Raw genomic sequence first — 14,526 nt, 5'->3', positions numbered from 1 at the left:
AAACATAAACTCAAAATGGATTAAAGACCTAAATGTAAGGCGAGACACCATCAAACTCTTCGAGGAAAACATAGGCAGAACACTCTATGACATAAATCACAGCAAGATCCTTTTTGACCCAACTCCTAGAGAAATGGAAATAAAAACAAAAGTAAACAAATGGGACCTAATGAAACTTAAAAGCTTTTGCCCAGCAAAGGAAACCATAAACAAGATGAAAAGACAAACCTCAGAGAGGGAGAAAATATTTGCAAATGAAGCAACTGACAAAGGATTAATGTCCAAAACATACAAGCAACTCATGCAGCTCAATATTAAAAAAACAAACAACCGAATCCAAACATGGGTAGAAGACCTAAATAGACATTTCTCCAAAGAAGATATACAGATTGCCAACGAACACATGAAAGGATGGTCAACATCATTAGTCATTAGAGAAATGCAAATCAAAACTACAATGAGATATCATCTCACACCAGTCAGAATGGCCATCATCAAAAAATCTACAAACAGTAAATGCTGGAGAGGGTGTGGAGAAAAGTGAACCCTCTTGCACTGTTGGTGGGAATGTAAGTTGATACAGCCACTATGGAGAACAGTATGGAGGTTCCTTAAAAAACTAACAATAGAACTACCATAGGACCCAGCAATCCCACTACTGGGCATATACCCTGAGAAAACCATCATTCAAAAAGAGTCATGTACCAAAATGTTCATTGCAGCTCTATTTACAATAGCCAGGACATGTAAGCAACCTAAGCGTCCATCAACAGATGAATGGATAAAGAAGATGTGACACATATATACAATGGAATATTACTCGGCCATAAAAAGGAATGAAACTGAGTTATTTGTAGTGAGGTGGATGGACCTAGAGACTGTCATACAGAGTGAAGCAAGTCAGAAAGAGAAAAACAAATACTGATGCTAACCCATATGTATGGAATCTAAAAAAAAAAAAAGAAAAAAAATTGGTCAGAAGAACCTAGGGGCAAGATGTGAATAGAGATGCAGACCTACTAGGGAATGGACTTGATACGGGGAGGAGGAAGGGTAAGCTGGGGTAAAGTGAGAGAATGACATGGATATATATACACTACCAAACGTAAAATAGAAAGCTAGTGGGAAGCCGCTGCACAGCACAGCAAGATCAGCTCGGTGCTTTGTGACCACTTAGAGGGGCGGGATAGGGAGGGTGGGAGGGAGGGAGATGCAAGAGGGAAGAGATATGGGGACATATGTATATGTATAACTGATTCACTTTGTTATAAAGCAGAAACTAACACAAAATTGTAAAGCAATTATGCTCCAATAAAGATGTTAAAAAAAACGAAAAGGAAAGGGAGATTTTTCCACAGTGGATGAATTCCTCAGCCCCTAGTGAAAGCTGCTGAAGCAAAGTTAACCTTCAGGTCAGGTTATTTTGGGGAGTGGGGACTTCCAGTTTCTCGGGATTTCTTGGTTTTCTAGTTATTTTCTTGCTGTGATTCCTCCTTGGTCATAAATTGAGATGTCTGTGGGATGTCATTCTTTACTGCAGGGAACAACAATGCCTTTTGGGAGGCCTATGATGGAGAAGAGCCCCAGGGAGCCTCGAACTTCCTACCAAGATGTGAGCTGGGTAAGGATGGGGAGGGATTGCCAGCCGAGGGTGTCAGGTGGCTGAATTCAGAGCTGGTGTTTATTGATGCTTTTTACCCTGAGCACACTCCACAGTCAAAAGATCTAGTGTGTCTTGGAATCCCATGAGTCCATAATAACATAAGTAACATAACAAATAACATAAATATTTCTGAGTACATTCTAGTAGCAATATGCTGGAGAAAAGTGATGTCTCTCATAGCTATTAATAGTAAAGACTTGAATTTACACCGACCTGCCCTTTATCTTCTCTAAAGAATAAAAACTAAGTATTATTCTATTTGGTTATAATGCTATTATTTTGTGCCTAACTTTGGAAAACCTCCCAAAGAAGCATGGTCCTTCAGATCAATTGCTCCCAAATCTAAAGTACAATTTTTGTCAACTATTATTTATTATGTGACTGATTTTTCAAAGAATTTTGGCAAACAAGATATCATTCTTCTCTCCACAAAGTTATGGATGTAACAGACAAAATGTTACTTACTCCTGTTTTTCAGGTAAAGAAATAGAAGCACTGAAGTGTGTAAGGGTCTTTTAGCAGTCAAAGCAGTTAAACAATTGAGGGTACCAGCATCCTCGATGACTTACTATGGTGACTATCGTGTGGGGCTGCAGAGGGTCAGGGCAGCCAAGACTTAGGTACATATATACGATGGAATATAACTCAGCCATAAAAAGGAACGAAATTGGGTCATTTGTAGAGGTGTGGATGGACATAGAGTTTGTCATACAGAGTGCAGTAAGTCAGAAAGAGAAAAACAAATATCGTATAGTAACGCATATATGTGGAATCTAGAAAAATGATACAGATGAACCTATTTGCAGGACAGGAATAGAGATGCAGACGTAGAGAATGGACATGTGTACACAGGGGAGAGGAGAGGTGGGATGAATTGGGAGATTAGGATTGACATATATACACTACCATGTGTAAAATAGATAGCTAGTATGAAGCTGCCGTATTGCACAGGGAGCTCAGCTTGGTGCTCTGTGATGACCTAAATGGGTGGGATGGGGTGGGAGGGAGGGAGGTCCAAGAGGGAGGGGATATATATCAGTATACATATACATGTATATCACTATACATATAGCTGATTCACTTTGTTGTACAGCAGAAACTAACACAACAGTGTAAAGTAACTTTACAAAAGAAAACAAAACTCCTCATGAGTAGGAAAACTGTCAAAGAACATTGAAGGGCAAAGAAGAAGAAGCCTGCGAGGGAAGCCCAGAGAGTAAAGGAGGTCTGTGATCCTTCATGGCACACAAACAGCCATGTGTAGGGACAGAAATATGAGGAGAAAGGCGACTGAGGGATGACGGGAAGGAAAAAAGGCGGAGCAAGGCTCTGGTGGGTCTAAAGAGAGGTGTGGGAAGCAACAGTATCTTTTTCCCAAGGAGAAGTTCACCTGACCAATGAACACCAGAATTCAGCATGAGCACCCTGAGGTCTGTACCTCATCACCATGGCTGGTTGGTCTTTTCTGTTTTTCTTTAGTATCCTGTGAGCCCAAAGCTCTTCAAAGGACAAACGAAGGCAATTCTGAAGAGATTCCCAAACTGCAAGCAGGTAACGGGGGAGCTAATATTGATTTAAGTGACCAAGTATCTCATTAATTTGTTTGCATGTCTGTATGCAAGGGACATTTCCCTTCATTCCCCCAAACACAAACACACACTTTTCCTTAGGCTCTGGTTGCTTTCTTCAGGTATATGGGAGGCAAGGGGGAAAGAGGGGCTAAGGGTCTTAATGGAGGGGCTTCTGGGTAGAGAATTGAAGGGCACAGAATAATAAAAATGTAGATCGGGGCCACCACATGGAGTTGCCTAAGTAGGTCCAATTTTATTTAAAGTATATGGAACCTAAATACAACCAGATTGGGGTTTGGAGGAGAGAGATCATTTTAAACTTACGTCCCAGGATTGCATAGGATTAATGAAATACTATGTATAGGAGAGACAAAAAGGAAGTGAGTTAAAAGAAAAAATAAGGGTGGATTAAAGACCTAAATGTAAGGCCAGATACTCTTAAACTCTTAGAGTAAAACTTAGGCAGAACACTCTTTGACATAAATCACAGCAAGAGCTTTTTTGATACACCTCCTAGAGTAATGAAAATAAAAACAAAAATAAACAAATGGGACCTAATTAAACTTAAAAGCTTTTGCACAGCAAAGGAAACCATAAAACAAAAAGTCAATCCTCAGAATGGGAGAAAATATTTGCAACCAAGTAACTGACAAGGGATTAATCTCCAAAATATACAAACAGCTCATGCAGCTCAATATCAAAAAAACAAACAACCCAATCCAAAAATGGTCAGAAGAGCTAAACAGACATTTCTCTGAGATCTAAAGAAGACATACAAATGACCAAAAAGCACATGAAGAGATGTTCAACATCACTAATTATTAGGGAAATGCAAATCAAACCTACAATTAGGTATCACCCCACACCGGTTAGAATGGCCATCATCAAAAAACCTACAAACAATAAATACTGGAGAGGGTGTGGAGAAAAGGGAACCCTCCTACACTGTTGGTGGGAATGTAAATTTGTACAGCCACTATAGAGAACAGTATGGAGTTTCCTTAAAAATCTAACAATAGACCTACCATAGGACCCAGCAATCCCACTACTGGGCATATACCCTGAGAAAACCATCATTCAAAAAGAGTCATGTACCAAAATGTTCATTGCAGCTCTATTTACAATAGCCAGGACATGTAAGCAACCTAAGCGTCCATCAACAGATGAATGGATAAAGAAGATGTGACACATATATACAATGGAATATTACTCGGCCATAAAAAGGAATGAAACTGAGTTATTTGTAGGGAGGTGAATGGACCTAGAAACTGTCATACAGAGTGAAGCAAGTCAGAAAGAGAAAAACAAATACTGTATGCTAACCCATATGTATGGAATCTAAAAAAAAAAAAAGAAAAAAAATTGGTCAGAAGAACCTAGGGGCAAGATGTGAATAGATATGCAGACCTACTAGGGAATGGACTTGATACGGGGAGGAGGAAGGGTAAGCTGGGGTAAAGTGAGAGAATGACATGGATATATATACACTACCAAACGTAAAATAGAAAGCTAGTGGGAAGCCGCTGCACAGCACAGCAAGATCAGCTCGGTGCTTTGTGACCACTTAGAGGGGCGGGATAGGGAGGGTGGGAGGGAGGGAGATGCAAGAGGGAAGAGATATGGGGACATATGTATATGTATAACTGATTCACTTTGTTATAAAGCAGAAACTAACACAAAATTGTAAAGCAATTATGCTCCAATAAAGATGTTAAAAAAAACGAAAAGGAAAGGGAGATTTTTCCACAGTGGATGAATTCCTCAGCCCCTAGTGAAAGCTGCTGAAGCAAAGTTAACCTTCAGGTCAGGTTATTTTGGGGAGTGGGGACTTCCAGTTTCTCGGGATTTCTTGGTTTTCTAGTTATTTTCTTGCTGTGATTCCTCCTTGGTCATAAATTGAGATGTCTGTGGGATGTCATTCTTTACTGCAGGGAACAACAATGCCTTTTGGGAGGCCTATGATGGAGAAGAGCCCCAGGGAGCCTCGAACTTCCTACCAAGATGTGAGCTGGGTAAGGATGGGGAGGGATTGCCAGCCGAGGGTGTCAGGTGGCTGAATTCAGAGCTGGTGTTTATTGATGCTTTTTACCCTGAGCACACTCCACAGTCAAAAGATCTAGTGTGTCTTGGAATCCCATGAGTCCATAATAACATAAGTAACATAACAAATAACATAAATATTTCTGAGTACATTCTAGTAGCAATATGCTGGAGAAAAGTGATGTCTCTCATAGCTATTAATAGTAAAGACTTGAATTTACACCGACCTGCCCTTTATCTTCTCTAAAGAATAAAAACTAAGTATTATTCTATTTGGTTATAATGCTATTATTTTGTGCCTAACTTTGGAAAACCTCCCAAAGAAACATGGTCCTTCAGATCAATTGCTCCCAAATCTAAAGTACAATTTTTGTCAACTATTATTTATTATGTGACTGATTTTTCAAAGAATTTTGGCAAACAAGATATCATTCTTCTCTCCACAAAGTTATGGATGTAACAGACAAAATGTTACTTACTCCTGTTTTTCAGGTAAAGAAATAGAAGCACTGAAGTGTGTAAGGGTCTTTTAGCAGTCAAAGCAGTTAAACAATTGAGGGTACCAGCATCCTCGATGACTTACTATGGTGACTATCGTGTGGGGCTGCAGAGGGTCAGGGCAGCCAAGACTTAGGTACATATATACGATGGAATATAACTCAGCCATAAAAAGGAACGAAATTGGGTCATTTGTAGAGGTGTGGATGGACATAGAGTTTGTCATACAGAGTGCAGTAAGTCAGAAAGAGAAAAACAAATATCATATAGTAATGCATATATATGGAATCTAGAAAAATGATACAGATGAACCTATTTGCAGGACAGGAATAGAGATGCAGATGTAGAGAATGGACATGTGTACACAGGGGAGAGGAGAGGTGGGATGAATTGGGAGATTAGGATTGACATATATACACTACCATGTGTAAAATAGATAGCTAGTATGAAGCTGCCGTATTGCACAGGGAGCTCAGCTTGGTGCTCTATGATGACCTAAATGGGTGGGATGGGGTGGGAGGGAAGGAGGTCCAAGAGGGAGGGGATATATATCAGTATACATATACATGTATATCACTATACATATAGCTGATTCACTTTGTTGTACAGCAGAAACTAACACAACTGTGTAAAGTAACTATACCCCAATTTAAAAAAAAAAACAAAAGAAAACTGACTCATGAGTAGGAAAACTGTCAAAGAACATTGAAGGGCAAAGAAGAAGAAGAAGCCTGGGAGGGAAGCCCAGAGAGTAAAGGAGGTCTGTGATCCTTCATGGCACAAAAACAGCCATGTGTAGGGACAGAAAAATGAGGAGAAAGGCGACTGAGGGATGACGGGAAGGAAAAAAGGCGGAGCAAGGCTCTGGTGGGTCTAAAGTGAGGTGTGTGAAGCAACAGTACCTTTTTCCCAAGGAGAAGTTCACCTGACCAATGAACACCAGAATTCAGCATGAGCACCCTGAGGTCTGTACCTCATCACCATGGCTGGTTGGTCTTTTCTGTTTTTCTTTAGTTTCCTGTGAGCCCAAAGCTCTTCAAAGGACAAACGAAGGCAATTCTGAAGAGATTCCCAAACTGCAAGCAGGTAACGGGGGAGCTAATATTGATTTAAGTGACCAAGTATCTCATTAATTTGTTTGCATGTCTGTATGCAAGGGACATTTCCCTTCATTCCCCCAAACACAAACACACACTTTTCCTTAGGCTCTGGTTGCTTTCTTCAGGTATATGGGAGGCAAGGGGGAAAGAGGGGCTAAGGGTCTTAATGGAGGGGCTTCTGGGTAGAGAATTGAAGGGCACAGAATAATAAAAATGTAGATCGGGGCCACCACATGGAGTTGCCTAAGTAGGTCCAATTTTATTTAAAAGTATATGGAATCTAAATACAACCAGATTGGGGTTTGGAGGAGAGAGATCATTTTAAACTTACGTCCCAGGATTGCATAGGATTAATGAAATACTATGTATAGGAGAGACAAACAGGAAGTGAGGTAAAAGAAAAAATAAGGGTGGATTAAAGACCTAAATGTAAGGCCAGATACTCTTAAACTTTTAGAGTAAAACTTAGGCAGAACACTCTTTGACATAAATCACAGCAAGAGCTTTTTTGATACACCTCCTAGAGTAATGAAAATAAAAACAAAAATAAACAAATGGGACCTAATTAAACTTAAAAGCTTTTGCACAGCAAAGGAAACCATAAAACAAAAAGTCAATCCTCAGAATGGGAGAAAATATTTGCAACCAAGTAACTGACAAGGGATTAATCTCCAAAATATACAAACAGCTCATGCAGCTCAATATCAAAAAAACAAACAACCCAATCCAAAAATGGTCAGAAGAGCTAAACAGACATTTCTCCGAGATCTAAAGAAGACATACAAATGACCAAAAAGCACATGAAGAGATGTTCAACATCACTAATTATTAGAGAAATGCAAATCAAACCTACAATTAGGTATCACCCCACACCGGTTAGAATGGCCATCATCAAAAAACCTACAAACAATAAATACTGGAGAGGGTGTGGAGAAAAGGGAACCCTCCTACACTGTTGGTGGGAATGTAAATTTGTACAGCCACTATAGAGAACAGTATGGAGTTTCCTTAAAAATCTAACAATAGACCTACCATAGGACCCAGCAATCCCACTACTGGGCATATACCCTGAGAAAACCATAATTCAAAGAGATACTTGAACTACAGTGTTCATTGCAGCACTGTTTACAATAGCCAGGACATGGAAGCAACCTAAATGTCCATTGATAGATGAATGGATAAAGAAGGTAGTACATATATACAATGGAATATTACTCAACCTTAAAAAAGAACGAAATGCCATTTGAAGCAACATAGATGGACCTAGAGATTGTCATACTGAGTGAAGTAAGTCAGACAGAGAAAGACAAATATATGATATCATTTATATGTGGAATCCAAAAAAATGGTACAAATGAACTTATTTATAAAACAGAGTCACAGATGTAGAAAACAAACTTATGGTTACCAAGGGGGAATGTGGGGGTAAGCATAATTTGGGACAGGAGTCCCCACCCCCTGGGCTGCAGACCAGTACCAGTCCATGCCCTGTTAGGAACTGGGTCGCACAGCCGGAGGTGAGCAGTGGGCAAGCCAGTGAAGCTTCATCTGCCGCTCCTCATCGCTTGCATTACCGCCTAAACCATCTCCCACCCCCCACCCCCCGTCCGTGGAAAAATTGTCTTCCACGAAACTGATCCCTGGTGCCAAAAATGTTGGGAACTGCTGACTTAGGAGATTGGGATGGACATATACTCACTACTATATATTAAATAAATAACTAATAAGAACCTACTGTGTAGCACAGAGAACTCTACTCAGCACTCTGTAATGACCTATATGGGAAAAGAGTCTAAAAAAGAGTGGATATATGTATATGTATAACTGATTCACTTTGCTGTACAGCAGAAAGTAACACAACAGTATACCTCAACTATACTCCAATAAAAATTAATTTAAAGGGGTGAGATAGGGAGGGTGGGAGGAAGACACAAGAGGGAGGAGATATGGGGATATATGTATATGTATAGCTGATTCACTTTGTTATACAGCAGAAAATAACACACCATTGTCAAGTAACTATACTCCAATAAAGACATTAAAAAATTAATTTAAAAAATTAAAAATATAATAAAATAGAGAACTAACAATGACCTACTGTGTAGCACAGGGAACTCTACTTAATACTCTGTAATGACCTATATGGGAAAAGAATCTAAAAAAGAGTGGATATACGTATATGTATAACTGATTTGCTGTGCTGTACAGCAAAAACTAATATAACATTGTAAATCAACTATACTCTAATAAAAAATTAAAAAAATAAATAGACATGGAATCGAAATAGAACCAGGTTAGAATGTGGTATCAGGGAGGGGAGATAATTTTCAACCTGCTTTCCTCGAGGTTGTGCCAGGAACATGGGCATAGTGGGTATAATCGCAAAATAGAAAACTCATGTGAAAGACATTTGAAACGAGCCTGCCAAGGGGAAGGAAGGATCCCTACTCGTTTGTCAGTGGCAAAAGATGAGAACTTTGATGATTTGGAGAAGGAATATGTGAGATGGACAAAATATACAGAAAGGCTGAAATTTTAATTTTTAGATTTAAATTTTAAGTTGAAACATTACAAACAGGAAGAACTAAAGAGAACAGATAGAAGCAGGGAAAAGAGCACCACAGAAGAAAGGAGCTCAACTCAATAATCAAACAAGGTACAGAGTTTAAAATGTAGAGAATGTGACATTAGAGAAAGACCCAGAGAGGGAAAGTGCTAAGAAATAGAAAGGCTAGAGGAAAGTATAACAGTCATACATAGAGAAAAAGATAAAGGAGAAGAGTAAAACATCTGTAGAGAGGGAACACCATGTACAAGGATCGAGAAGATGGTTTGGGACATTGTAGGGACTGAAAGAAGACTTGCTGCATGGAAGCAACTTCTAACACTAGGAGTTGAACATGTTAGCCATGAGTTTTCAGATTATGGTTCCTCCAATTTTCAAAGTGGCACCTGTAATACACTCAGAGGCCTCCCCTCAGCCATTCTTGTATACTCCACCTATAACTTAATGATCCGCAAATTCCTAACTCTGGCCCCAACTTGCCTTGTAAGCTCATTCATCTAAGTGCCTGACTGTATTTGTACAGGGATCTGAGAGACATCTCCATTTGGATGGTTTTCGGGAACTTCAGTACAAGTCACGTTCATAGTTGCATGTACCACCTTTCTTGATGCCAGATCTGCCTCCTTTCCTTGTGTTCCCTATCTCAGTATGGAACGCTATTGTTCCATTCTTCAGGTAGACACCTAGGGGTCACCAATGACTCTTTCCCCTCCCTCAACTCACACACCCCATCAATCATCCAGTTTCGTTAACTATACCTTTAACTTGTCTCTTACTTGTCCTTTTGTTGCCACACCTGACACAGAAGCCCTAGTCAGATGTCTCTTCTCTCTGGAACTAGAGCCAGAGCGGCAGACTCTATCTGGTCTCATACCTTCCCCCAGTCATCCTCCCACCATATCCATTCTCTCCAACTCAACTAGATGACCCTTTGAAACTGCAGGTTGGCTTATCTCACTTCCCGACCTTAAATCAATAACTTTTTGTTGTCAAAAGGGTTAAATCCTTCCTTATTTTCCTTCCCATGGCTCCAGCCTCATGTTTGCCTCTCCTGCAATGACTTCTAAAGTTTGTTTAAAACTTTGCAGTAATTTAAATTTTGATTACTTTTTCTCATCTGAGCCTTTGCACACACTTAGCCCTGTGCTTGGACCAATTTTCTTGGTCCACTCCACTCTCCAGTCTGCTCACGAATCTGGTGAAATCACGTGGAAGTTATAGACCACCTCAGAGATACCTTTTCTAATTCCTAGTTCTAGAAAAAAACAGCATGAGAGACGGGGAGAAGACATAAAGCTCACCATCAGGAAAGGAAGAGGGAGAAAAGGCAGGTGGGAACAGACATGGGAAAAGAAACAAATCAGGACAAAGAGAAGTACCAAGAGATTCCAATAGCAAGATACCGAGATAGAAATAGAAGAAGCAGAGATGTGTGGAAAGGGTGAGAATGAGAAAGAGAACAGGGTTGGGAGACAATGTGTACAGTCTCCATCAGATTATTGGATTATGCAAGCCCCCTCTTACCTTCACGAAACCCTAAGACACAGATATGCAAACTGTTGTAACTTCTATTTTATGGTTGGGGAAATGAAACAGAAGGGCATGGAGGTTATTTTTGCAAGGGCAAGGTAGAAAAGGAAGAGTGGGCACCAGCATCCTGGGTGTGTCACTGAGGGTGGCAGTTGTGTGAAGCCAGCTGACAGTCAGCGTGGGGTCATGTGGTCAGAAAAGGAAGAGGAAACCCAAGGAGTTCTGCAGGTTCCCAGGGGAGTGAACCAGGGTCCAAGAGAAGATTTAGTTAAGGAAAAATTAATGTTGGTGGGGAGGGAATGGAAACCACTGAGAGACAGGGAGTATAGAAATGGACCCAACCACTTGGGCTTGAAGAGATCTAGAATAAGAAAGCTAGAAAGGATAACAGGAGAAAAGGGGTACACTATCACTGAAAAACAAACAAACAAAAAAACCCCAAGACCTGAAGACAAGAGATGAGGAGAGAAACACAGACAATCCAAGAGATGCACAGCTAGGAAACAGAGCTGTGTGGAGGTGGAACTGTGGGTAGGACACCGAGAAGGAGAGGGAAGAGGTGCAGATGGCAAAGAAGCAGAAGGAGATGGCGTGGCTCTCAGAAGCAGTGCTTGGAGCAGACATATGGCTTTCCCGTCATGTTTAGCATGAGCTGATCGAGGTCTGTTTCCGATCGCCCTCCATGGTCCATCATGTCCTTTTTTCTCTGCAGTGACCTGTTGTCCCAAAGCTCCCCAAATGACTCACGAAGGAGAACCCCAGGAGGTGATCAGTCTACTACCAGTAGAGGGAGAAGGTAATTATGATTTAAACTCCTCAATAAATAGGAAAAAACATCCCCCCTTCTCTCATCTTGCCATTCTCTTCTTCATATTCACATACATACACATGGAATTGTGTCGTACTTCTGTTTTTGTTTTTTCCAAAACTGTGAGAGAGACTAAGGAGAAAGGTGAGCTGAGCTAAGTGGGGAGAGCACCCCTGCGTGGAGAACGTAGGGGAACAGGATGCGCCAAAGGTAGGCTGGGGTCCCAAAGCAGAAGTACCTGGGTGACTTTATTAAATGCATATAAAATCCAGATGTCAGCAGGTTATGGCAGTTGAGGCAAGGAGATCATTTTCAGCTTACTTCCGGATGTACAAGGAACATGGAAGTAAGTTTTGTGAATGACTGATAAGCTTGCAATTTAGAAAGGTCATGTGGGAGACTTAGAATAGAGCTGATAAGGGAAGGCTCTCCGGCACTGTGGTCCATGTGAAAATGGAAGGACTTTTGTCAGTTTGGGAGAAGGGGTCTGTGAGCAGGAGGAAAATATATAAACTAAGGAAATTTTACAGGCCTCTAGAAAGAGAAGACCCAGAGAAAAAGAGAAAAGGAGAAAATGGAAGACAAGGTAGAAAGGGAATTACCTCAATAAGAAATGAGATACAAAGATAAAAATTAGAGAAACTATATAGAGAGGCAAATAAATACCAAAAAAAAAAATGTACAAGGAAGTGCAGAGAAACTAGGTCGAGAAAGAGTTTTATCAAATCAATAAAGAGTGAAAACTGCTGTACAGGGAAGAGAGGAGAGAAGTTGGGATCCTGGAACACTGAAGTATGCACATCAGACAGGAGCATCTTCCATCCCAGTAGTGAGTTTCCAAGTTAGGTTTGCCCCATGGAGAGAGTGGTGTCCATAGCATAGAGTAATAATTCTCTCCCTGGCAGCCTCAGCTACTCTCAGGTAACAGAATGTGTCTCAAGCACATGCCTGCTAGGCAGACCCATCTTCCAAGGTCATCCATCTATGTATGTACCTGAAGACGTTTATCCCAGGGCCTTCTCCATTTGGATGTCTTTCAGGAACTGACACTTCCAAAATTGAAACCAACATCTTCTTCCATGAAACTGGAATGTCCTTTTCTCACAGGGTTTGCTCTCTCAGTAAATGGAACTTGAATGCCCCATTTTCTCTTGCTCCCATCTTGCCCATTTTCTCCACTTTAGCACAATTTTTATTTGCAAGATAGAAATCAGATCATATTACTTTCCCACTTAAACCTGGTGACCTTTGTTGTCCAAAGATTAGATCAGTTATCCTTCCTGTCTTTCTGTGCCTTCCATTCATCATGCGACCCTTGCCAATTTCTTCTTCCTCATCTCAAATGAGAGTCTAAATATTTTCAGTGATTGCAATGTTCTGATCTTTCTTTTATATGAGGGATTTGGAAAAATTTTCCCCTGTGGTTGGTGGTGTTGCCTTGGTCCACTCTATTTCTTATCCCATTCCCTGATCAGGTTATATTATACTATTTTAGGGATGCCTCTCCTAACGCGCACCACGAGAAAGGGAGCGAGAGGGAAAAATGGGATGGGGAAAGGTGATAAAGAGCAGTGTGAAGGCTGCAAGAGAAAAAGAGACAGGCGCAGAGGAGACAGAAATGCACCAAAACAAAGAGAAACATCTAGAGATGCAGAAGGAAACAAGGGCAGAGACAGAAAACTACGCAGAGGCAATGGGGCAGAGGAAGAAGTAGAAAGAGAATTAGGTGTACGGGGAGTGTGGGAGATGGTGGATGGTTCTCAGCCTCCAGTGGTAGTGATGGGAAGGAGTTAACCTGCAGGCCAGGGGAACCCCAAGGGAGACCAAGATGGTCTGGGATAGAGACAGTCCCACCCATGAGATAATTGAGCTTCCCATGTCTTCAGCAGGAGTTTTCTTGCCATGATTTCCCCCTGCTTGTGTACTGAGACCTCTGAGGGATTTCATTCCTTTCTGCAGAGGACAGCAATGCCTGTTGGGAGGTCTGTGACGAAGAAGAGCCCCACGAAGCCTCGAGCTCCCCACCAAGATGTGGGCCAGGTAAGGAAGGGGGGATTGCCAGCCCTGAGCTGCAGGGTTTCAGATGTCTGAATTCAGAGCTGAACAGCATGACCCTTGTTAGAATAGATGCGTTCCCTCTTCACGTTGTAGAAGAGCAGTCCTTAAAGAAGGCCAGAGTGTTTTTTTCCTCCACAGTCTTTATGCTTATTCACACTAAAGACTCGGTATTGTGATTTTAACCCCTGGCCACCTTTTATTTTCTATAAGGAGTAAAAGCTAGGTATTTATCTAGTGTTTAATAATAATAATAATATCATATTGTCATAACCTTGGATAGGCTTCCAAAGAAACATGGTCCTGAGATCTACTTGTCAGAAATGAAGATCAATGACTCTAAGGCCCAAATGACATTTTTTGCCACATATTCTTCATCAGGTTATTGGAGTATATAGTGCTTTATTCTTTTCAAAGTACTTTGGCAAGTAAGATTTCCTCACAAAACTTTAGGACTTAGCCAGGGAAACAGTTATTATTCTTCCTTAGAGATAAGAATATGGAAGCACAGAAAAAGGATACTTGTTTTCCCTGAGATCAAAGTAGGAGGAAGGGCAGAGATACCTGTGTCCCGAGTATCTCATTGCGGGTGGTGGCTGTGTGAGGCTTGTAGCAAGTCAGTGTCCAAAGGGAGACCTACAGGATCCCAAGGGCAGTAGAACAGAGCCTGAACCAGAGAGCCTTCCACTTCTCAA

The 14,526-nt window shown here is 40.9% G+C and overlaps 1 protein-coding gene across 1 annotated transcript in view; it reads left to right on the top strand.

Moving 5' to 3' along the window:
* SP140 (SP140 nuclear body protein) overlaps window positions 1-14,526 on the top strand; it is a gene marked incomplete at its 5' end in the record, with an annotated part of 91,675 nt that overhangs the window by 30,528 nt on the left and 46,621 nt on the right. The window contains 6 exon segments of the mRNA XM_079710660.1: window positions 1,541-1,621; window positions 3,143-3,214; window positions 5,166-5,246; window positions 6,787-6,858; window positions 11,681-11,764; window positions 13,736-13,816. Coding sequence (XP_079566786.1) covers window positions 1,541-1,621; window positions 3,143-3,214; window positions 5,166-5,246; window positions 6,787-6,858; window positions 11,681-11,764; window positions 13,736-13,816 — 471 coding nt within the window.

Source organism: Hyperoodon ampullatus, assembly GCF_949752795.1.
Source record: "Hyperoodon ampullatus genome assembly, chromosome: 8".
Classification (NCBI taxonomy): Eukaryota; Metazoa; Chordata; class Mammalia; order Artiodactyla; family Ziphiidae; genus Hyperoodon; species Hyperoodon ampullatus.
This window is presented reverse-complemented; position numbering and strand designations above follow the sequence as displayed.